This window comes from Gobio gobio (genome assembly GCF_949357685.1).
Source record: "Gobio gobio genome assembly, chromosome: 25".
NCBI lineage: Eukaryota > Metazoa > Chordata > Actinopteri > Cypriniformes > Gobionidae > Gobio > Gobio gobio.
The window spans coordinates 4,363,073-4,388,646 of record NC_137121.1 but is presented as its reverse complement, the minus strand read 5'-3'; the positions used below and the strand labels follow the sequence as shown (position 1 = coordinate 4,388,646).

Genomic DNA, 25,574 nt, shown 5'->3' with positions numbered 1-25,574 from the left:
TATCTTCATTTCTGTTCCGAAGATGAACGGAGGTCTGACGGGTGTCGAACGACATGAGGGTGAGTAATTAATGACAGAATTTTCATTTTTGGGTGAACTAACCCTTTAATTCCAGATAGCCAAACCTAGCTTTTAAATGCTAAAACGGCTTGCCATACGTGAGCTGTTTATTCCCCCTGCTTGTCTGAAACACCGCCCATGTGAACTATCCCTTTAACGGCAGTTTTTTTTTTAGGCGCAGCCATTTCGCCTCAGCACGACTGGAACGCCCGCATTGACCAATCAGCATCCAGAAACCAGAAATAACCGTTTTATGAAAAATTTGAATTGAAAAGTTGTGTACAAAACATGTAATTTGCCAAGTTACGTGCTTCTTTAAAAGCACAGCGTCTCTCTCAGGAGTCCTGCTCCATCTTTACAAGCGAGTGTCAATCAAAATCAACTCATTCAAAATCACGAGCTTAAAGTCTCGTGCGAACGCAGGGCAGCGCCATTGGGTGGAGAGTGCCGGAGGCGTGGCCCCATTCGGGGGTGTGCGTGTCGTGGGCGGTGTCCCTCTGACAGCCCATTGGCCGCGCTCCCAGCCAATGGCGGGGCAGCTGAAGGGAGTGTAGCCCGCTCACGAGACGAGTACTACGACCATTCAGCTCGGAATCTTCGCGCGCTCTGGAACGTTCAGCGTCAATTCTTGGAATTCTTTCTTTTTTAAACGGATGCGGATTCCCCGCGGTTTCCCGGACCCCGGATCGGGCCGTGCCCTGGCTGAGGTAGTAGTTTGTGCTGTTGATGGGATGTGACATTGCCCGTTATGGAGATGACTGCGCAAGCTACTCCCTTGCCAGTGCTGGCTACTCTCTTCCCGAGCTGGAATTCGCCCTGGAGCCCAACTCGTCTGGGAGACTGTGTGTGTGTGTGTGTGCGTGTGTGTGTGTGTGTGTAAATGTGTGATGTTCTGAGAGTTGTGTGGTAAATCTTCAATAAACGTGTGTCTTATGAAACACGCTGCAGTCTCAAGTGTCTTAATTTCTTGCTTTTATTAATCATGTGTTGTAATGATCTCTGTAACTGAGCCAGTTTTTGTCGAGCACAGCGGAAAAGCAGGTATGGGTTGGGTTATTAATTTTAATATATGCTTGATTTTGCCCTTGGGATGGCTAATACATGTAGGTCGTACTCTACTGTTGCTATGAAGAGAGCTGTGACGTGGCTTTTCTGCCCACTACCGTAGAATCATCGATCGTGACGTCACGTGGTAACTATAACGACATTACCTGGATTGTGGGATGGTTTGGGCTACTCGACCCTGAGCACGTGCGTTTTGGTGAAGTCGGGTTAATAATTGAATCTGCGGTGTGGGATGATGATGATGACGTGCTCTGGTGTCATGAAAGGGTTATCCTCATATGACCCTCGTTAAACTGTAACTTTAGAAATATGACACTCTAGATGTTTTTCTTTTCTTTTCCCTTCTTGATCTGAATCCTTACATTCCCCTGTTTCACCCCAGAAGGTAAGTGCCTTAATAACGTGTGTGTATTTGAAGTTATAAAATATCATATTCATAAGCACAACAGCATTTCGACGTCGCATCTCCGACACTTGATCTGGTGCGCGTGCTGTGGGTGGTCTCAGTTAACTGGGGTTTATTGCGGAAGTGCATGATTAATGTCGATAATATGCTGACGTCAAAACATGTGGACATATACTATAGTAAATGTCCAAAAAAATGACTAAACCTCTAGTAAGAGTAATTTTTTTGGATATTTAATATAGTTTTAGTCTTTTTTTGGACATTTACTATAGGATTAGTAAAAAAAATTGGACATTTACTATAGTTTTAGTCTTTTTTTTTGGACATTTAGTCTTTTTTGGACATTTACTATAGGGTTAGTCTTTTTTTTTGGACATTTAGTCTTTTTTTGGACATTTACTATAGGATTAGTATTTTTTTTGGACATTTACTATAGTATTAGTCTATTTTTTGGACATTTACTATAGTATTAGTAATTTTTTTGGACATTTACTATAGTATTAGTCTATTTTTTTGGACATTTAGTCTTTTTTTGGACATTTACTATAGTATTCGTCTTTTTTGGACATTTACTATAGTATTAGTCTATTTTTTGGACATTTAGTCTTTTTTTGGACATTTACTATAGTATTCGTCTTTTTTTGACATTTACTATAGTATTCGTCTTTTTTGGACATTTACTATAGTATTAGTCTTTTTTTGGACATTTAGTCTTTTTGGACATTTACTATAGTATTCGTCTTTTTTTGACATTTACTATAGTATTCGTCTTTTTTGGACATTTACTATAGTATTAGTCTTTTTTTGGACATTTAGTCTTTTTTTGGACATTTACTATAGTATTAGTCTATTTTTTTGGACACTTACTATAGTATTAGTCTTTTTTTAGGACATTTAGTCTTTTTTGGACATTTACTATAGTATTCGTCTTTTTTGGACATTTACTATAGTATTAGTCTTTTTTTGGACATTTAGTCTTTTTTTGGACATTTACTATAGGATTAGTCTTTTTTTGGACATTTACTATAGTATTAGTCTATTTTTTTGGACATTTACTATAGTATTAGTCTTTTTTTAGGACATTTAGTCTTTTTTGGACATTTACTATAGGATTAGTCTATTTTTTTTGGACATTTAGTCTTTTTTTGGACATTTACTATAGGATTAGTCTATTTTTTGGACATTTACTATAGTATTAGGCTTTTTTTTGGACATTTAGTCTTTTTTTGGACATTTACTATAGGATTAGTCTTTTTTTTGGACATTTACTATAGTATTCGTCTTTTTTTGGACATTTACTATAGTATTAGTCTATTTTTTTGGACATTTACTATAGTATTCGTCTTTTTTGGACATTTACTATAGTATTAGTAATTTGTTTGGACATTTACTATAGTATTAGTCTTTTTTTGACATTTACTATAGTATTAGTAATTTGTTTGGACATTAACTATAGTATTAGTAATTTGTTTGGACATTTACTATAGTATTAGTCTTTTTTTTGGACATTTACTATAGTATTAGTAATTTGTTTGGACATTTACTATAGTATTAGTCTATTTTTTGGACATTTACAATAGTATTCGTCTTTTTTGGACATTTACTATAGTATTAGTCTTTTTTTGGACATTTACTATAGTATTAGTAATTTGTTTGGACATTTACTATAGTATTAGTCTTTTTTGGACATTTACTATAGTATTAGTCTTTTTTGGACATTTATTATAGTATTAGTCTTTTTTTTGGACATTTACTATAGTATTAGTAATTTGTTTGGACATTTACTATAGTATTAGTAATTTGTTTGGACATTTACTATAGTATTAGTAATTTGTTTGGACATTTACTATAGTATTCGTCTTTTTTGGACATTTACTATAGTATTAGTCTTTTTTTTTGGACATTTACTATAGTATTAGTAATTTGTTTGGACATTTACTATAGTATTAGTCTTTTTTTTGGGCATTTAGTATAGTATTAGTCTATTTTTTTGGACATTTACTATAGTATTCGTCTTTTTTGGACATTTACTATAGTATTAGTCTTTTTTTTTTACATTTACTATAGTATTAGTCTTTTTTGGACATTTACTATAGTATTAGTCTTTTTTTGGACATTTACTATAGTATTAGTCTTTTTTTGGACATTTACTATAGTATTAGTCTTTTTTTGGACATTTACTATAGTATTAGTCTATTTTTGGACATTTACTATAGTATTAGTCTTTTTTTGGACATTTACTATAGTATTAGTCTTTTTTTTTACATTTACTATAGTATTAGTCTATTTTTGGACATTTACTATAGTATTAGTCTATTTTTGGACATTTACTATAGTATTAGTCTTTTTTGGACATTTACTATAGTATTAGTAATTTGTTTGGACATTTACTATAGTATTAGTCTTTTTTTTTTACTGTTAATATTGAGCATCTATCTATCCATCCGACACTTGATCTGGTGCGCGTGCTGTAGGTGGTCACAGTTAACTGGGATATATTGCAGAAGTGCATGATTAATGTTGATAATATGCTGACGTCATTCTCGTGAATGCAGCACGTAGGTTGGATCAAAGCCTTTTGTGCGGCTCTGAGAGAATCCTTCAGTGTTTCACTTCTTTGCCAGGTTCATGACCCAGAGATGAAACGCCTCAAACTCTTAAAGACGTTCATGTTTGGACTCGATCGTTACACAGGGAGTATCGGACTCTGGGAATATTATCACAGCTGTCGGGGCAAATCCATCCATTTGTCAAATGTGTGAACTTCAACTCACTCTCTGACTGAAAACTATAGGCTACAATTTACTATTTTACTAATTACTAATTTACTAATACTAATTTGCATTTACTACAGGGAGTGCAGAATTATTAGGCATGTTGATTCCAAACCACAGTAATCCTAATAACTACTATTGATTTAGTATTTAATAATGTATAAGTGATATATAATTGTTCATGAAGGCTGGAAATGAAAGAGCATTTCACTGTCCAATGGTCTCGCCTTAACTGCAATGTCTAGTATTGCATTAGTATTGCATCCTTCTCATGGGCATTTAATAATTTTTAAATCTCTTTTTTGGCTCAATTTATCTGTAAAAGAAAACATGCCTAATAATTCTGCACACCTGAATATAAGGTGATTTTCATTTCCAGCCTTCATGAACAATTATATATCACTTATACATTATTAAATACTAAATCAATAGTAGTTATTAGGATTACTGTGGTTTGGAATTGGTCAAATGTGCCTGGAAAAAAAATATGATCAGAAAATCAACGTGCCTAATAATTCTGCACTCCCTGTATAGTATTAGTCTTTTTTTTTTTACATTTACTATAGTATTAGTCTTTTTTTTTTTACATTTACTATAGTATTAGTCTTTTTTGGGGGAAATTTACTGTAGTATTAGTCAATTTTTTTAGACATTTACTATAGTATTAGTTACTTATAACTAAATTAATATTAGTGATTTTTTTTACATTTACTTTAGTATTAGTAATTATTTTAGACATTTACTTTAGTATTAGTAATTATTTTAGACATTTACTTTAGTATTAGTAATTATTTTAGACATTTACTATAGTATTAGTCTTTTTTTGGACATTTACTATAGTATTAGTTACTTATAACTAAATTAATATTAGTAATTTTTTTTACATTTACTTTAGTATTAGTAATTATTTTAGACATTTACTATAGTATTAGTCTTTTTTTAGACATTTACTATAGTATTAGTCTTTTTTTGGACATTTACTATAGTATTAGTATTTTTTTTGGACATTCACTATAGTATTAGTCTTTTTTTAGACATTTACTATAGTATTAGTCTTTTTTTGGACATTTACTATAGTATTAGTCTTTTTTTTTACATTTACTATAGTATTAGTAATTTTTTTTTGACATTTACTATAGTATTAGTAATTTTTTTTGACATTTACTATAGTATTAGTAAATTTTTGGGACATTTACTATAGTATTAAAATTTGACTAGGAACTATACCCTCATTCCTGCGTAATAATCAAGAGCTGTGAGCCGTGCCATGAGTGCCGCGGCGGCGCAGTGATATTACACAGCACCTGAGAATAGTCCCCAGCGCTCTCTGTGTGAGCCGGTTGTCACGTTGGTCATGTTGACGGAAGTTAGCCTATTTTGTGTAATATCATTGCGCCGCTGCACTCATGGCACGACTCACAGCTCTTGATTATTACGCAGGAATGAGAGTATAGTTCCTCGCCATATCGGCCTAGAAAATCACATTCATTTTCCGTCGGTCTTAGCACACGATGTAACTACAGAAGAGTCAAGTTTTAAATAGAAAAAATATGGAAACTCTTTGGTCATTTTTGAGGGAGATGCTAACGGTCTAATCAGATTCAATGATCTATGCTAAGCTATGCTAAAAGTGCTACCGCCAGACCCGGAGATCGACTGAATGGATTCAAAAACGGTGAAACTCAACTGTTTAACTCTAGGGGAGACGGAAAATGAGCCTATTTTAAAAAAAAGTGGCGTGTTTCTTTAAGAGACTCAGGAAGAGATTGAGATGTTTCTGAATGGTTAGTGGATTCATTAGTAATGTGTTATACTCAAGCGCTGATACAGCGAGTAAACAGGGGCGTGTCTGTGCTTCTCACTCAGGGGCGTGTCTATGCTATAAGGGCCAATCATCAACAGTCATGGGCGGGGCTTCCCTACTCTTAGGCAGGAATGGAGGAAATATGAAACAGCGCATTATGAGAGATTGATAATGACTGAAAAAAAGTATTGGGTGGATTTTTACCATTATAGGCTGTTCACACACATCTCATAAAAGTGAATTTTGCATAATAGGTCCCCTTTAACCATCAACATCAACGACTGTTTCTATACTTCACGGCATTGATTTAATTCCTGCCAAAAATGGTTAAGCTGCCTATTTAAGTCCAATAAAAATATAAAAGTAGTCAAGATCACTATGATAAATGATGGTCTCAAAACTAAATCATTACTCATCCAGCTCACAAATTTGGCGCTTGAAAAATGCAACAGTAAATTTGAGTTTGGGGAAGAGCCAATGAGATCAGCGAATAACTGACATCACATCCCGAAGACATGGTCAATAACACACAATGTTCAATTTGGTGTGAACCGTCTTTATTCTAGTGAATGTTTTACAGAGGGAGTACATCATTTGGGAAAAACATATGAAATTATTCCTGTTATTTTAGAAACATCTTCAGAGAGCTTTTTATTCAAATCTGTCGGCCATTTCAATAAGCATTAATGGAGCCACATAAGCAGTTTATGAATCATTTTTGTGTGCACTTCCCAGAATGTTCCTTTAGTAAGCATGTGATGCCCTTGCAGTGCCATCCACCCACACAAACGACTGCGCTCAAGTGTGTTAGAGAGCGCTCCACACACACACACACACACACACACACACACACACACACACACACACACACACACACACACACACACACACACACACACACACACACACACACAGAGCTGAATCTCCGGCCAAATTAGTCTTGTTTTGGTCACACTCAGGTTGTGCTGACCAGATGGCCACTCTCTAGGGGAGTGTGTATATGCGTGTGTTTGCACATTGTGTGTGTGTGTGTACGAAAGCCTTTCCAAATGCTCACAGCGGGTTTGTGCTGTAGAAGAGGAAGGTGCCACTGTGAACATGATGTATCGCAAGTCAGACCTCCGCGAACCTCCACCCGGGAGCCTGAAGAACAGATTGCAGGTAGGTGTTAATTCACCACGAAGGGAACGAACATGACGCATGATTTACTGTTCCTTAATGCATCATCCTACAAATCCATACATGGAAGATCATTATGTATCTACCGCAAATATACAGCGCACCGGGGAAACGAAACAATACTGATTTTTTTCTTGTACAAATAACAGCCAGGATTGCTTTGATTTTCTCAGGGAACGCAAAGACGGAAAACCGCAAGCTAAACATTCAGAGGATAAATGAATCTCCTGAAAGGACAAACAAAACTGGGTTGGTTCCGCCTAGCTGCCAGATGAGTGCGGATAAACAAACTGCGGAGGGCGCGCATCTGTCCACGGAGAACTTCAAAGAGCCGCTCCTTTAGTCATTGTGCAAAGTTATAACTTATATACTGATCCCAGCATCCCACGAACGTCCACGTGGGTCTTCAAAGTCAGGAGATGTTGACTTTTCAGTCTTAAAAGCAAATGTCCGTATTGTAAATGAGCTCAAACGCACAGCGAGTTCCACAGACTCCAGCAGGACGCTGTCTGAGCGTCTGAGCGACGCGTTAGAGATGGATTCAGTCCGATGCGGTTGGCGCCCTGCCTCCTGATTGGTCAGCTCGGCTGCGGCTGTTTATCGCCGTGCATTAGAGGAATTATGAAGACGGAGATGTCGTCTCCAGAGCCGAGCCGGTCTCCGGCGATTCTCCAACCTCGGTCCCTCAAGACGCCTCTGGCCTTCATCACCAGGTCTTGAGCTGCCATGGTGTACCTGAAAAACAGTTCAGTTAGGCTCTCCAACATGACCTAGAATCAAAACCCCTATGAAATATGACTAAGAAAGTCATACACGATTGGAAAAACATAACTTTAAAAAAAAAAAAAGACTAATACTATAGTAAATGTCCCAAAAAAAGACTACAACTATAGTAAATGTCCAAAAAAATTACTAATACTATAGTAAATGTCCAAAAAAGACTAAAACTATAGTAAATGTCCAAAAAAAGACTAAAACTATAGTAAATGTCCAAAAAAGACTAAAACTATAGTAAATGTCCAAAAAAAGACTAAAACTATAGTAAATGTCCAAAAAAGACTAAAACTATAGTAAATGTCCAAAAAAAGACTAAAACTATAGTAAATGTCCAAAAAAATTACTATTACGATTGTAAATGTCCCCAAAAAAGACTAAAACTATAGTAAATGTCCAAAAAAAGACTAATACTATAGTAAATGTCCAAAAAAGACTAAAACTATAGTAAATGTCCCCAAAAAAGACTAAAACTATAGTAAATGTCCAAAAAAAGACTAATACTATAGTAAATGTCCCAAAAAAAGACTAAAACTATAGTAAATGTCCCCAAAAAAGACTAATACTATAGTAAATGTCCAAAAAAAGACTAATACTATAGTAAATGTCCAAAAAAATTACTAAATATTATAGTAAATATAAAAAAAAGGCTAATACTATAGTAAACATAAAAAAATTACTAATACTATAGTAAATGTCCAAAAAAGACTAAAACTATAGTAAATGTCCAAAAAAAGACTAATACTATAGTAAATGTCCAAAAAAGACTAAAACTATAGTAAATGTCCAAAAAAAGACTAAAACTATAGTAAATGTCCAAAAAAATTACTATTACGATTGTAAATGTCCCCAAAAAAGACTAAAACTATAGTAAATGTCCAAAAAAAGACTAATACTATAGTAAATGTCCAAAAAAGACTAAAACTATAGTAAATGTCCCCAAAAAAGACTAAAACTATAGTAAATGTCCAAAAAAAGACTAATACTATAGTAAATGTCCCAAAAAAAGACTAAAACTATAGTAAATGTCCCCAAAAAAGACTAAAACTATAGTAAATGTCCAAAAAAAGACTAATACTATAGTAAATGTCCAAAAAAAGACTAATACTATAGTAAATGTCCAAAAAAATTACTAAATATTATAGTAAATATAAAAAAAAGGCTAATACTATAGTAAACATAAAAAAATGACTAATACTATAGTAAATATCCAAAAAAATTACTAAATATTTTAGTAAATATCCAAAAAAAGGCTAATACTATAGTACATGTCCAAAGAAATACTATAGTAAATGTCCCCAAAAAAGACTAATACTATAGTAAATGTCCAAAAAATAATAATAAATGGTGATGGTTCTTGGCTTGAACCTCCAACCCAGACCAGTCCAGATCTTCAACCACTACACTCACTCGCTTCTTTATTGGCCTTTATGGCTCCATCCACACTGTGACGAACACATTTGGTTCCCCAAAGAACCTTTCATTGAACATTCTAAAAAGAACCTTTTGATCAATGGAAACATTCCATGGATTTTAAAGGTTCTTCATGGAACTATCGATGCCAATAAAGAACCGTCATCTGCACAATACGTGGAAAAAGGTTCTTTTTAGCACGTTCACCCAGACAGCAACATAGTGTTCCGGCCCACATCCGGTACACGTGGAATCCACACATGGCCAACACTATGCTGCTGTCTGGGGGACCCAAAATGGTATGTGCAAAAAAAGTTTTTCGGAACCTTCATCTCATACTAAAAGCAAAACCACATTGGTACGTCGGCCAGAACCGCCCATCATCCTGCACTGTGTTGTCTTCAGGGTTGCAGGAGTGGATAGCTGATGCTCAACCAAATCTGAGGAACCTGCCTGTGCTGGTCATCAGGGTCACAGTTTCCAAGGAAACCAGATACCGCCTCTGCCACTTCCTGATTGGACAGCACGTCCCAGAGTCCATCTGTAGCCAGGATCATGACATCATCAGCGCCATGCTCATGCTGAGAGAGGTTATAGACCTTCACCTGCAGAAATGATAAATAATACGCAAAACATTAATAGAATCCTACTTTAATGCGCCAATAATTAGTACATCAGGGATTTTAGATTGTTGTGTAGCTTGACAACCGTAAACACCTCAAGAATTAGCTCTATAACACAACAGAAGAACTGTTCAGTGTGATTATTATCATTAATAGAATGATTTTATTTGATAAACTACTTCATGATTTTACAGGTCAAGTCAAGTCAACTTTATTTATATACGCTTTTAACAATGCAGATATTTTCAAAGCAGCTTCACAGTGTTAAACAGGAAAATAATGCAGCATAATTTTATTCATCCGTCTAGCCGTTCTGGAGATACAGTGACAGTGTGGGCTTTAGATCAATAATTAGATCAGTAATTTAGTTTTTATGGTTAATTTAGTTTAATAATTAGATTTATTTGGATATTTAGTTGAAAAATGTAATATCGAATTTAATATCGAAATTTTAGGTGAAGTGAGTAACACTGATGATCTCTTATACTATAGTAATAATGTCCAAAAAAAAGACTAAAACTATAGTAAATGTCCAAAAAAAGACTAATACTATAGTAAATGTCCAAACAAAAGACTAATACTATAGTAAATGTCCAAAAAAAAAGACTAATACTATAGCAAATGTCCAAAAAAAGACAAATACTATAGTAAATGTCCAAAAAAAAGACTAATACTATAGTAAATGTCCAAAAAAAAAAGACTAATACTATAGTAAATGTCCAAAAAAAAGACTAATACTATAGTAAATGTCCAAAAAAAAAGACTAATACTATAGCAAATGTCCAAAAAAAGACAAATACTATAGTAAATGTCCAAAAAAAAGACTAATACTATAGTAAATGTCCAAAAAAAGACAAATACTATAGTAAATGTCCAAAAAAAGACAAATACTATAGTAAATGTCCAAAAAAAGACTAATACTATAGTAAATGTCCAAAAAAAAAGACTAATACTATAGTAAATGTCCAAAAAAAGACTAATACTATGGTAAATGTCCAAAAAAAGACAAATACTATAGTAAATGTCCAAAAAAAGACAAATACTATAGCAAATGTCCAAAAAAAGACTAATACTATAGCAAATGTCCAAAAAAAGAGACCAATACTATAGTAAATTTCCAAAAAAAGACTAATACTATAGTAAATGTCCAAAAAAAAAGACTAATACTATAGCAAATGTCCAAAAAAAGACTAATACTATAGCAAATGTCCAAAAAAAGACTAATACTATAGTAAATGTCCAAAAAAAGAGACCAATACTATAGTAAATGTCCAAAAAAGAGACTAATACTATAGTAAATGTCCAAAAAAATAAACTACTTTATGATTTTACAGGTGAAGTGAATAACACTGATGATCTCCTGTTAGTGGGTGAGATATATTAGGCATTAAGTGAAGATTTTGTCCTCAGAGTTGATGTGTTAGAAGCAGGAAAAATGGGCAAGCGTAAGGATTTGAGTGAGTTTGACAAGGGCCAGATTGTGACGGCAAGACGACTGGGTCAGAGCATCTCCAAAACTGCAGCTCTTGTGGGGTGTTCCCGGTCTGCAGTGGTCAGTCTCTATCAAAAGTGCTCCATGGAGGACCAGTGGAGAACCGGCCACAGGGTCATGAAGGACCAGTGGAGAACCGGCCACAGGGTCATGGAGGACCAGTGGAGAACCGGCCACAGGATCATGAAGGACCAGTGGAGAACCAGCCACAGGGTCATGGAGGACCAGTGGAGAACCGGCCACAGGGTCATGAAGGACCAGTGGAGAACCGGCCACAGGGTCATGGAGGACCAGTGGAGAACCGGCCACAAGATCATGAAGGACCAGTGGAGAACCGGCCACAGGGTCATGAAGGACCAGTGGAGAACCGGCCACAGGGTCATGAAGGACCAGTGGAGAACCGGCCACAGGGTCATGAAGGACCAGTGGAGAACCGGCCACAGGGTCATGAAGGACCAGTGGAGAACCGGCCACAGGGTCATGAAGGACCAGTGGAGAACCGGCCACAGGGTCATGAAGGACCAGTGGAGAACGGCCACAGGGTCAAGGAGGACCAGTGGAGAACCGGCCACAGGGTCATGAAGGACCAGTGGAGAACCGGCCACAGGGTCATGAAGGACCAGTGGAGAACCGGCCACAGGGTCATGGAGGACCAGTGGAGAACCGGCCACAGGGTCATGAAGGACCAGTGGAGAACCGGCCACAGGGTCATGGAGGACCAGTGGAGAACGGCCACAGGGTCAAGGAGGACCAGTGGAGAACCGGCCACAGGGTCATGAAGGACCAGTGGAGAACCGGCCACAGGGTCAAGGAGGACCAGTGGAGAACCGGCCACAGGGTCATGGAGGACCAGTGGAGAACCGGCCACAGGGTCATGAAGGACCAGTGGAGAACCGGCCACAGAGTCATGAAGGACCAGTGGAGAACCGGCCACAGGGTCATGAAGAACCAGTGGAGAACCGGCCACAGGGTCATGAAGGACCAGTGGAGAACCGGCCACAGGGTCATGAAGGACCAGTGGAGAACGGCCACAGGGTCAAGGAGGACCAGTGGAGAACCGGCCACAGGGTCATGAAGGACCAGTGGAGAACCGGCCACAGGGTCATGAAGGACCAGTGGAGAACCGGCCACAGGGTCAAGGAGGACCAGTGGAGAACCAGCCACAGGGTCATGAAGGACCAGTGGAGAACCGGCCACAGGGTCATGAAGGACCAGTGGAGAACCAGCCACAGGGTCATGAAGGACCAGTGGAGAACCGGCCACAGGGTCAAGGAGGACCAGTGGAGAACCAGCCACAGGGTCATGAAGGACCAGTGGAGAACCAGCCACAGGGTCATGAAGGACCAGTGGAGAACCGGCCACAGGGTCAAGGAGGACCAGTGGAGAACCGGCCACAGGGTCATGAAGGACCAGTGGAGAACCGGCCACAGGGTCAAGGAGGACCAGTGGAGAACCGGCCACAGGGTCAAGGAGGACCAGTGGAGAACCGGCCACAGGGTCATGAAGGACCAGTGGAGAACCAGCCACAGGGTCATGAAGGACCAGTGGAGAACCGGCCACAGGGTCATGAAGGACCAGTGGAGAACCGGCCACAGGGTCATGAAGGACCAGTGGAGAACCGGCCACAGGGTCATGAAGGACCAGTGGAGAACCGGCCACAGGGTCATGAAGGACCAGTGGAGAACCGGCCACAGGGTCATGAAGGACCAGTGGAGAACCGGCCACAGGGTCAAGGAGGACCAGTGGAGAACCGGCCACAGGGTCATGAAGGACCAGTGGAGAACCGGCCACAGGGTCATGGAGGACCAGTGGAGAACCGGCCACAGGGTCATGAAGAGCCAGTGGAGAACCGGCCACAGGGTCATGAAGGACCAGTGGAGAACCGGCCACAGGGTCAAGGAGGACCAGTGGAGAACCAGCCACAGGGTCATGAAGGACCAGTGGAGAACCAGCCACAGGGTCATGAAGGACCAGTGGAGAACCGGCCACAGGGTCAAGGAGGACCAGTGGAGAACCGGCCACAGGGTCATGAAGGACCAGTGGAGAACCGGCCACAGGGTCAAGGAGGACCAGTGGAGAACCGGCCACAGGGTCAAGGAGGACCAGTGGAGAACCGGCCACAGGGTCATGAAGGACCAGTGGAGAACCAGCCACAGGGTCATGAAGGACCAGTGGAGAACCGGCCACAGGGTCATGAAGGACCAGTGGAGAACCAGCCACAGGGTCATGAAGGACCAGTGGAGAACCGGCCACAGGGTCATGAAGGACCAGTGGAGAACCGGCCACAGGGTCATGAAGGACCAGTGGAGAACCGGCCACAGGGTCATGAAGGACCAGTGGAGAACCGGCCACAGGGTCATGAAGGACCAGTGGAGAACCGGCCACAGGGTCAAGGAGGACCAGTGGAGAACCGGCCACAGGGTCATGAAGGACCAGTGGAGAACCGGCCACAGGGTCATGGAGGACCAGTGGAGAACCGGCCACAGGGTCATGAAGAGCCAGTGGAGAACCGGCCACAGGGTCATGAAGAACCAGTGGAGAACCGGCCACAGGGTCATGAAGAACCAGTGGAGAACTGGCCACAGGGTCATGGAGGACCAGTGGAGAACCGGCCACAGGGTCATGAAGGACCAGTGGAGAACCGGCCACAGGGTCATGAAGGACCAGTGGAGAACCGGCCGCAGGGTCATGAAGAACCAGTGGAGAACCGGCCACAGGGTCATGGAGGACCAGTGGAGAACCGGCCACAGGGTCATGAAGGACCAGTGGAGAACCGGCCACAGGGTCATGGAGGACCAGTGGAGAACCGGCCACAGGGTCATGAAGGAACAGTGGAGAACCGGCCACAGGGTCATGAAGGAACAGTGGAGAACCGGCCACAGGGTCATGAAGGAACAGTGGAGAACCGGCCACAGGGTCATGAAGGAACAGTGGAGAACCGGCCACAGGGTCATGGGCGGCCGAGGCTCATTGATGCACGTGTGGGCCGATCAAACAGACGAGCTACTGGAGCTCAAACTGCTCAAGAAGTTAATGCTGGTTCTGATAGAAAGGGCTCAGAATACACAGAGCATCTCAGTTTGTTGTGTATGGGGCGGCACAGCCGCTGACCCCTGACCCCGCCCAAAGCACCAACAGTGGCCCGTGAGCATCAGAACTGGACCACGAGCAATGGAAGAAGGAGGCCTTTAACAGCGGTGAAATCCCTGAAACACTCGTAGCTCACTGCTTTAGTGACACATTCATCTTGTCCTGACAGACTCAAACTCAGTGTTTTTGGTTAAAGCTGAATTTCCATTTAATAACCGACTGGCCAAACACGCTCAGAATCCCATAAGCCGTTAGTCCTTGTTTCTGGTTCCTGAGTCGCAGTCGCTCTCACTGGATCCACATCAACACTGACTCCAGGAGCAACAGCAGACCAGCCTGACTTCTGATGAGCGGAAATAAGCAGTGAATAAAGCCTTGAGCAAATGATGACGTTTTCTTAAAGTCCCCCTGTGGGGAAAATCATCTTTTTAATGTTGTTTACATGTCTAAATGGTGTTTTTAATATGCTTTAAGACGGACCATGTGCACATTCATAAGTCACGCCATTGCCGAGTATTTTCTCTTTAGAACCAAAAACACGGTTTTGAAATCACGTCACAAACTATCTTGTAACCAATCACGTCAAAGTGTGGGCGGGGTTTAGCATATCATAATTTATAATAATTATAATTTTCTGTTGATATGAAAAATCAGGTAGATTTAGCAATATAGCAGGTGAATTATGTATATAATGTTATGCCTTTTGTGTTGTTCAAACATTTACTAGAGTAAAGTTGAACGAGTGGATCTCTGAGCTGCTGTGAGTGAGTGGAGGCGGGGCTCATTTGCATATTCATGAATCTGCGTTTACAAAATGAGGCAAGAGTGTCGAGTTACATTCAAGCTATTTTATTCTTTCAAGAAAAAAACTTTTAAATATATAATTTAGCTGATCAAATATGAGATGTAAGGGATAAAATTATTGACTACTGGAGAACAATTCTGTGATGCATGAAAATTAGAAAAAACGTATTTAATTTAAATAACGTTAAATTATATAATTAATCATTTTGTATCAATTATTAATTATATTAATTCTTCAAATATTTGTTTAAAGTATTGTACATTTAAATTGTGTATAAATTAATACATTTAATATTTAAATAATAATTGCATTTAATTATCTATACATTAGTTTATTTATAATACATATATAAGATTAAAATAGTTACACACACAAACACTCACACATATATTAAACTAATTATATATATATATTAGATGGAAATATATTAGATTATTAACTATATTAGGTGTAAAAATAGCTAGGTTATAGTAAACAATATAAATACAATTTAATAAAATATAACAAATAGATTAAAATACATAATACATTCAATATTTAAATTATAATATTATAATTTAATTCATTTGACTTAATTAAAATAATAATTATATTTACAATATATTAATATATTGTAAAAAAAAAAAAAAAAAAAAATTAAATCTTTTTGTAAATGAATTTATTAAATATATTTAAATAATAAATCAGTTTTTTATTGAATTACTTATACATTGGTTCATTTATTTAGAATATAGAATAGATTACAATAATAGAGTAGAATAATTATATATTAAATATGTTAATTTTATATAAATATATATAAAGATCATATCTGATGCAAGAGTCTGGGTGAAAGGATGGGTCACCGAGGACAGGAAATGAGTGGCTGGATCCAGCCTCAGCCGCTCCGCAGGCTCAGTTCACACAGTTCTACATGTTGCACAATCGTCTAACGGGGGAAAGAGCATCGAGGAGGAGGAGGAGGAGGAATAAGAAAAACAGATCAAAGAGAAGCGGAGAGAGAAAAAGCTCGACTGAAGCGCAGACGGCGGGATGAACCGCGGATGAACTTTACACAGCGTGTGAATTAAAGATCAAGAGCTTCAGAAGATTCCAGGAGGAGAGACTCGTGTCGCTGCGGCTTGAGCTCCACATCTTCATTCTGAAACACTGATGCACTGCATATTATCTATATCTGAGGTTATGTAACCTATAGAAGCTGCTTTACTTTAATAAGCAAACCAGAGCTGATTTATGACCCAGAAACTCTGGCAAAAGTACTGCGGTGGAGCCGGCATCAGATGGGAATACTAAAGATACTGATACAGAGTTATTTCATATTTACTGACTAACTTTGCTGAAAAACAAGGAATAACTATGATACCTTTTGTGGGGGGAACATTGTGATAAAATTACTAATCCTATAGTAAGTGTCCAAAAAAAAAATTACTAATACTATAGTAAATGTCCAAAAAAAATTACTAATACTATAATAAGTGTCCAATTTTTTTTACTAATACTAAAGTGTCCAAAAAATATACTAATACTATAGTAAGTGTCCAAAAAAAATTACTAATACTATAGTAAGTGTCCAAAAAAATTACTAATACTATAGTAAGTGTCCAAAAAAATTACTAATACTATAATAAGTGTCCAATTTTTTTTACTAATACTAAAGTGTCCAAAAAATATACTAATACTATAGTAAGTGTCCAAAAAAAATTACTAATACTATAGAAAGTGTCCAATTTTTTTTACTAATACTATAGTAAATGTCCAAAATAAAATTAATATTACTATAGTAAGTGTCCAAAAAAATGTATTAATACTATAGTAAGTGTCCTGAAAAATTACTAATACAATAATAAGAGTCCAATTTTTTTTACTAATACTATAGTAAGTGCCCATTTTTTTTTACTAATACTATAGTAAGTGTTCAAAAAAATTACTAATACTATAGTAAGTGTCCAAAATAAAATTACTAATACTATAGAAAGTGTCCAATTTTTTTTACTAATACTATAGTAAATGTCCAAAATAAAATTAATATTACTATAGTAAGTGTCCAAAAAAATGTATTAATACTATAGTAAGTGTCCTGAAAAATTACTAATACAATAATAAGAGTCCAATTTTTTTTACTAATACTATAGTAAGTGCCCATTTTTTTTTACTAATACTATAGTAAGTGTTCAAAAAAATTACTAATACTATAGTAAGTGTCCAAAATAAAATTACTAATACTATAGAAAGTGTCCAATTTTTTTTACTAATACTATAGTAAGAGTCCAAAATAAAATTACTAATACTATAGTAAGTGTCCTAAAAAATTACTAATACAATAATAAGTGTCCAATTTTTTTTACTAATACTATAGTAAGTGTCCCAAAAAAATTACTAATACTATAGAAAGTGTCCAAAATAAAATTACTAATACTATAGCAAGTGTCCATTTTTTTTACTAATACTATAGTAAGAGTCCAAAATAAAATTACTAATACTATAGTAAGTGTCCTAAAAAATTACTAATACAATAATAAGTGTCCAATTTTTTTTACTAATACTATAGTAAGTGTCCCAAAAAAATTACTAATACTATAGAAAGTGTCCAAAATAAAATTACTAATACTATAGCAAGTGTCCATTTTTTTTACTAATACTATAGTAAGTGTCTAAAATAAATTACTAATACTATAGTAAGTGTCTAAAATAAATTACTAATACTATAGTAAGTGTCTAAAATAAATTACTAATACTATAGTAAGTGTCTAAAATAAATTACTAATACTATAGAAAGTGTCCAAAATAAAATTACTAATACTATAGAAAGTGTCCAAAATAAAATTACTACTACTATAGTAAGTGTCTAAAAAAAATACTAATACTATAGAAAGTATCCAAAATAAAATTACTAATACTATAGTGAGTGTCCAATTTTTTTTACTAATACTATAGTAAGTGTCTAAAATAAAATTAATATTACTATAGTAAGAGTCCAAAATAAAATTAATATTACTATAGTAAGTGTCCAAAAAAATTACTAATACTATAGTAAGTATCCAAAAAAATTACTAATACTTTAGTAAGTGTCCAAAAAATGACTAATACAATAATAAGTGTCCAATTTTTTTTTACTAATACTATAGTAAGTGTCCAAAAAAATTACTAATACTATAGTAAGTGAAGGGTCAAGGTCAAGCCAAACATCACTTGTCTCTTCATCAGACACATATCCTTCAAGAATGATTTTATGTTCAATATTAAAACAAGAATTAATGATAATCAATTTATAACCATTTCCTACATTTGATAAATCAGGTCTCTATATTCAAGGAGTGATTTTGGATATTGTAGTGTTTTAGTTGCTGTGTGCTTTTGAATCCACATTCTTTAGGTGCTGCTCTGAGTCTGTGTCAAGACGTGCTGACAGGCAAATGTCCTGGGTGTTTGTAATAACAGCATGTGTTAACTGTATGTCTTCCTAAAGTGACCCCCGGGGTCACCTATGTTACAGCTATGTGACTCTTTTGGGGACTCAGAGAAATGTACCTCTTTTATATGCTCTTCTTGATAAATAGAATAAATTCACTCCTGTACTAAATGTAGTATCAGTATGTTTTGGAGAAGTGTTTTGTTGATAGTTAGTTAAGATGTTCTCAACCTTGAGCTCCAGTCTCTCTGGAGCTTTGTGTGTATGTGCGTTGTATGATTTGAGCAGATCCAGTATTGGAGATGGGCCTTCCCGCAGGCGATGCCAGACCTATGGACGCCTTTTCTATGACCTCCGAGGTCACTGTGGACTAATCTGGGCCTGGGCGACAACGAGTCTACGCATTTTTTAGAGATATATGCTCCTATCTGTCTACGTGTGGAATTGTATGTACGTTAGACGGAGGCGTGGAGACTGTTAGAGGGAGCGCGGCCTACGAACTCCTCTTGAGCGGGCTTCTGCTGATGAAACTGCAAACTATTCTTCAGTAAAATTTTCTTTAATTAATCTGACTCCTGGTCTTCATTTTTCACTACTGGTCCTGGGTCCTAAGCTGTTACCCCAACATAAGTGTCCAAAATAAAATTACTAATACTATAGTAAGTGTCCAATTTATTTTACTAATACTATAGTAAGTGTCCAAAAAAATAACTAATACTATAGTAAGTGTCCAAAAAAAATTACTAATACTATAGTAAGAGTCCAAAAAAATTACTAATACTATAGTAAGAGTCCAAAAAAATTACTAATACTATAGTAAGTGTCCAAAAAAAATTACTAATACTATAGTAAGTGTCCAAAAAAAATTACTAATACTATAGTAAATGTCCAAAAAAATTACTAATACTATAGTAAGAGTCCAAAATAGAATTACTAATACTATAGTAAATGTCCAAAAAAAATTACTAATACTATTGTAAGTGTCCAAAAAAATACTAATACTATAGTAAGTGTCCAAAAAATAACTAATACTAGAGTAAGTGTTCAAAAAAATTACTAATACTATAGTAAGTGTCCAAAAAAATTACTAATACTATAGTAAGTGTCCAAAAAAATTACTAATACTATAGTAAGTGTCCAAAAAAATTACTAATACTATAGTAAGTGTCCAAAAAAATTACTAATAATATAGTAAGTGTCCAAAAAATTACTTATACTACAGTAAATGTCCCAAAAAATTACTAATACTACAGTAAGTGTCCAAAAATTACTAATACTATAGTAAGAGTCCAAAAATTACTAATACTATAGTAAGTGTCCGTCCAATTTTTTTTACTAATACTATAGTAAATGTCCAAAAAAATTACTAATACTATAGTAAGTGTCCAAAAAAAATTACTAATACTATAGTAAGTGTCCAAAAAAAATTACTAATACTATAGTAAATGTCCAAAAAAATTACTAATACTATAGTAAGAGTCCAAAATAGAATTACTAATACTATAGTAAATGTCCAAAAAAAATTACTAATACTATTGTAAGTGTCCAAAAAAATACTAATACTATAGTAAGTGTCCAAAAAATAACTAATACTAGAGTAAGTGTTCAAAAAAATTACTAATACTATAGTAAGTGTCCAAAAAAATTACTAATACTATAGTAAGTGTCCAAAAAAATTACTAATACTATAGTAAGTGTCCAAAAAAATTACTAATACTATAGTAAGTGTCCAAAAAAATTACTAATAATATAGTAAGTGTCCAAAAAATTACTTATACTACAGTAAATGTCCCAAAAAATTACTAATACTACAGTAAGTGTCCAAAAATTACTAATACTATAGTAAGAGTCCAAAAATTACTAATACTATAGTAAGTGTCCGTCCAATTTTTTTTACTAATACTATAGTAAATGTCCAAAAAAATTACTAATACTACAGTAAGTGTCCAAAAATTACTAATACTATAGTAAGTGTCCGTCCAATTTTTTTTACTAATACTATAGTAAGTGTCCCAAAAAATTACTAATACTATAGTAAGTGTCCAAAAAAAATTACTAATACTACAGTAAGTGTCCCAAAAATTTACTAATACTATAGTAAATGACCCAAAAAATTACTAATACTATAGTAAGTGTCCAAAACAATTACTAATACTATAGTGTCCAATTTTTTTTACTAATAGTATAGTAAGTGTCCCAAAAAATTACTAATACTATAGTAAGTGTCCAAAAAAAATTACTCATGCTATAGTAAGTGTCCCAAAAATTTACTAATACTATAGTAAGTGTCCAAAACAATTACTAATACTATAGTGTCCAATTTTTTTTACTAATACTATAGTAAGTGTCCCAAAAAATGACTAATACTATAGTAAGTGTCCCAAAAAAATACTAATACTATAGTAAGTGTCCAAAAAAATTACTAATACTATAGTAAGTGTCCCAAAAAATTACTAATACTATAATAAGTGTCCAATTTTTTTTACTAATACTATAGTAAGTGTCCAAAAAAATTATTAATACTATAGTAAGTGTCTAAAAAAATTACTAATACTATAGAAAGTGTCCAAAATAAATTTACTAATAGTATAGTAAGTGTCCAATTTTTTTTACTAATACTATAGTAAGTGTCAATTTTTTTTTACTAATACTATAGTAAGTGTCCAATAAAATTACTAATACTATAGTAAATGACCCAAAAAATTACTAATACTATAGTAAGTGTCCAAAAAAATTACTAATACTATAGTAAGTGTCCAATTTTTTTTAACTAATACTATAGTAAGTGTCCAAAAAAATTACTAATACTATAGTAAGTGTTAAAAAAAATTACTAATACTATAGTAAATGTCCAAAAAAATTACTAATACTATAGTAAGTGTCCAAAAAAATTACTAATACTATAGTAAGTGTCCAAAAAAATTACTAATACTATAGTAAGTGTCCAAAAAATTACTTATAATACAGTAAATGTCCAAAAAAATTACTAATACTACAGTAAGTGTCCAAAAATTACTAATACTATAGTAAGAGTCCAAAAATTACTAATACTATAGTAAGTGTCCGTCCAATTTTTTTTACTAATACTATAGTAAATGTCCAAAAAAATTACTAATACTACAGTAAGTGTCCAAAAATTACTAATACTATAGTAAGTGTCCGTCCAATTTTTTTTACTAATACTATAGTAAATGTCCAAAAAAATTACTAATACTACAGTAAGTGTCCAAAAATTACTAATACTATAGTAAATGTCCAAAAAAATTACTAATACTATAGTAAGTGTCCAAATTTTTTATTAATAATATAGTAAGCGTCCCAAAAAAATTACTTATACTATAGTAAGTGTTCAAAAAAATTACTAATACTATAGTAAGTGTCCAAAAAAAATTACTAATACTATAGTAAGTGTTCAAAAAAATTACTAATACTATAGTAAGTGTTCAAAAAAATTACTAATACTATAGTAAGTGTTCAAAAAAATTACTAATACTATAGTAAGTGTCCAAAAAAAATTACTAATACTATAGTAAATGTATAAAAAAATAACTAATACTATAGTAAGTGTCCAAAAAAATTACTAATACTATAGTAAATGTCCAAAAAAATTACTAATACTATAGTAAGTGTCCAAAAAAATTACTAATACTATAGTAAGTGTCCAATTTGTTTTACTAATACTATAGTTAGTGTCCCAAAAAATTACTAACACTATAATAAGTGTCCGTCCAATTTTTTTTACTAATACTATAGAAAGTGTCCAAAAAAATTACTAATACTATAGTAAGTGTCCGTCCAATTTTTTTTACTAATACTATAGTAAGTGTCCAAAAAAATAACTAATACTATAGTAAGTGTCCAAAAGAATTACTAATACTATAGTAAATGTCCAAAAAAAATTACTAATACTATAGTAAATGTCCAAAAAAATTACTAATACTATAATAAGTGTCTAATTTTTTTTACTAATACTATAGTGAGTGTCCAAAAAAATTACTAATACTATAGTAAGTGTCCAAAAGAATTACTAATTCTATAGAGAGTGTCCAATTTTTTTTACTAATACTATAGTAAGTGTCCAAAAAAATAACTAATACTATAGTAAGTGTCGAAAAGAATTACTAATTCTATAGCAAGTGTCCAATTTTTTTTACTAATACTATAGTAAGTGTTAAAAAATTACTAATACTACAGTAAATGTCCAAAAAAATTACTAATAATATAGTAAGTGTCCAAAACAAAATTAAAAATTACTATAGTAAATATCCAAAAAATTACTAATACTATAGTAAGTGTCCAAAAAATTACTAACACTATAGTAAGTGTCTGTCCAATTTTTTTTACTAATACTATAGTAAGTGTCCAAAAAAAATTGCTAATACTATAGTAAGTGTCCCAAAAATGTACTAATACTATAGTAAGTGTCCAATTTTTTTTACTAATACTATAGTAAGTGTCCCAAAAAATTACTAATACTATAGTAAGTGTCCAAAAAAAATTACTAATACTATAGTAAGTGTCCAAAAAAAATTACTAATACTATAGTAAGAGTCCAAAAAATTACTAATACTATAGTAAGTGTCCGTCCATTTTTTTTTTACTAATACTATAGTAAGTGTCCAAAAAAATTACTAATACTATAGTAAATGTCCAAAAAAAATTACTAATACTATAGTAAATGTCCAAAAAAATTACTAATACTATAATAAGTGTCTAATTTTTTTTACTAATACTATAGTGAGTGTCCAAAAAAATTACTAATACTATAGTAAGTGTCCAAAAGAATTACTAATTCTATAGCAAGTGTCCAATTTTTTTTACTAATACTATAGTAAGTGTCCAAAATAAAATTACTAATACTATAGTAAATGTCCAAAAAAATTACTAATACTATAGTAAGTGTTAAAAAAATTACTAATACTATAGTAAATGTCCAAAAAAATTACTAATAATATAGTAAGTGTCCAAAACAAAATTAAAAAATACTATAGTAAATGTCCAAAAAATGACTAATACTATAGTAAGTGTCCAAAAAATTACTAACACTATAGTAAGTGTCTGTCCAATTTTTTTTACTAATACTATAGTAAGTGTCCAAAAAAAATTGCTAATACTATAGTAAGTGTCCCAAAAATGTACTAATACTATAGTAAGTGTCCAATTTTTTTTACTAATACTATAGTAAGTGTCCCAAAAAATTACTAATACTATAGTAAGTGTCCAAATAAAATTACTAATACTATAGTAAGAGTCCAAAAAATTACTAATACTATAGTAAGTGTCCGTCCATTTTTTTTTTTACTAATACTATAGTAAGTGTCCAAAAAAATTACTAATACTATAGTAAATGTCCAAAAAAAATTACTAATACTATAGTAAATGTCCAAAAAAATTACTAATACTATAATAAGTGTCTAATTTTTTTTACTAATACTATAGTGAGTGTCCAAAAAAATTACTAATACTATAGTAAGTGTCCAAAAGAATTACTAATTCTATAGCAAGTGTCCAATTTTTTTTACTAATACTATAGTAAGTGTCCAAAAAAATAACTAATACTATAGTAAGTGTCCAAAAGAATTACTAATTCTATATCAAGTGTCCAATTTTTTTTACTAATACTATAGTAAGTGTCCAAAATAAAATTACTAATACTATAGTAAATGTCCAAAAAAATTACTAATACTATAGTAAGTGTTAAAAAAATTACTAAAACTATAGTAAATGTCCAAAAAAATTACTAATACTATAGTAAGTGTCCAAAAAATTACTAACACTATAGTAAGTGTCTGTCCAATTTTTTTTACTAATACTATAGTAAGTGTCCAATTTTTTTTACTAATACTATAGTAAGTGTCCCAAAAAATTACTAATACTATAGTAAGTGTCCAAAAAAAATTACTAATACTATAGTAAGTGTCCAAAAAAAATTACTAATACTATAGTAAGTGTCCAAAAAAATTACTAATACTATAGTAAATGTCCAAAAAAATTACTAATACTATAGTAAGTGTCCAAAATTTTTTACTAATAATATAGTAAGTGTCCCAAAAAAATTACTAATACTATAGTAAGTGTTAATTTTTTTTTACTAATACTATAGTAAGTGTCCACATTTTTTATTAATAATATAGTAAGTGTTCAAAAAAAATTACTTATACCATAGTAAGTGTTCAAAAAAAGTACTAATACTATAGTAAGTGTCCAAAAAAAATTACTAATACTATAGTAAGTGTCCCAAAAAATTACTAATACTATAGTAAGTGTCCAAAAAAAATTACTAATTCTATATCAAGTGTCCAATTTTTTTTACTAATACTATAGTAAGTGTCCAAAATAAAATTACTAATACTATAGTAAATGTCCAAAAAAATTACTAATACTATAGTAAGTGTTAAAAAAATTACTAATACTATAGTAAATGTCCAAAAAAATTACTAATACTATAGTAAGTGTCCAAAAAATTACTAACACTATAGTAAGTGTCTGTCCAATTTTTTTTACTAATACTATAGTAAGTGTCCAATTTTTTTTACTAATACTATAGTAAGTGTCCCAAAAAATTACTAATACTATAGTAAGTGTCCAAAAAAAATTACTAATACTATAGTAAGTGTCCAAAAAAAATTACTAATACTATAGTAAGTGTCCAAAAAAATTACTAATACTATAGTAAATGT

The 25,574-nt window shown here is 33.9% G+C and overlaps 1 protein-coding gene across 1 annotated transcript in view; it reads right to left on the bottom strand.

The window, feature by feature from the left end:
• Positions 1-6,646: 6,646 nt before the first annotated feature.
• The window catches only part of ppm1h (protein phosphatase, Mg2+/Mn2+ dependent, 1H), a 49,307-nt gene continuing 30,379 nt past the window's right edge, over positions 6,647-25,574 (bottom strand). Inside the window, exons 9-10 of the mRNA XM_079809135.1 lie at positions 9,929-10,080; positions 6,647-8,023 (exon numbers count right to left, since the gene is read on the bottom strand). Coding sequence (XP_079665261.1) covers positions 7,867-8,023; positions 9,929-10,080 — 309 coding nt within the window. The 3' untranslated portion in view covers positions 6,647-7,866. The remainder of the gene's footprint in view (positions 8,024-9,928; positions 10,081-25,574) is intronic.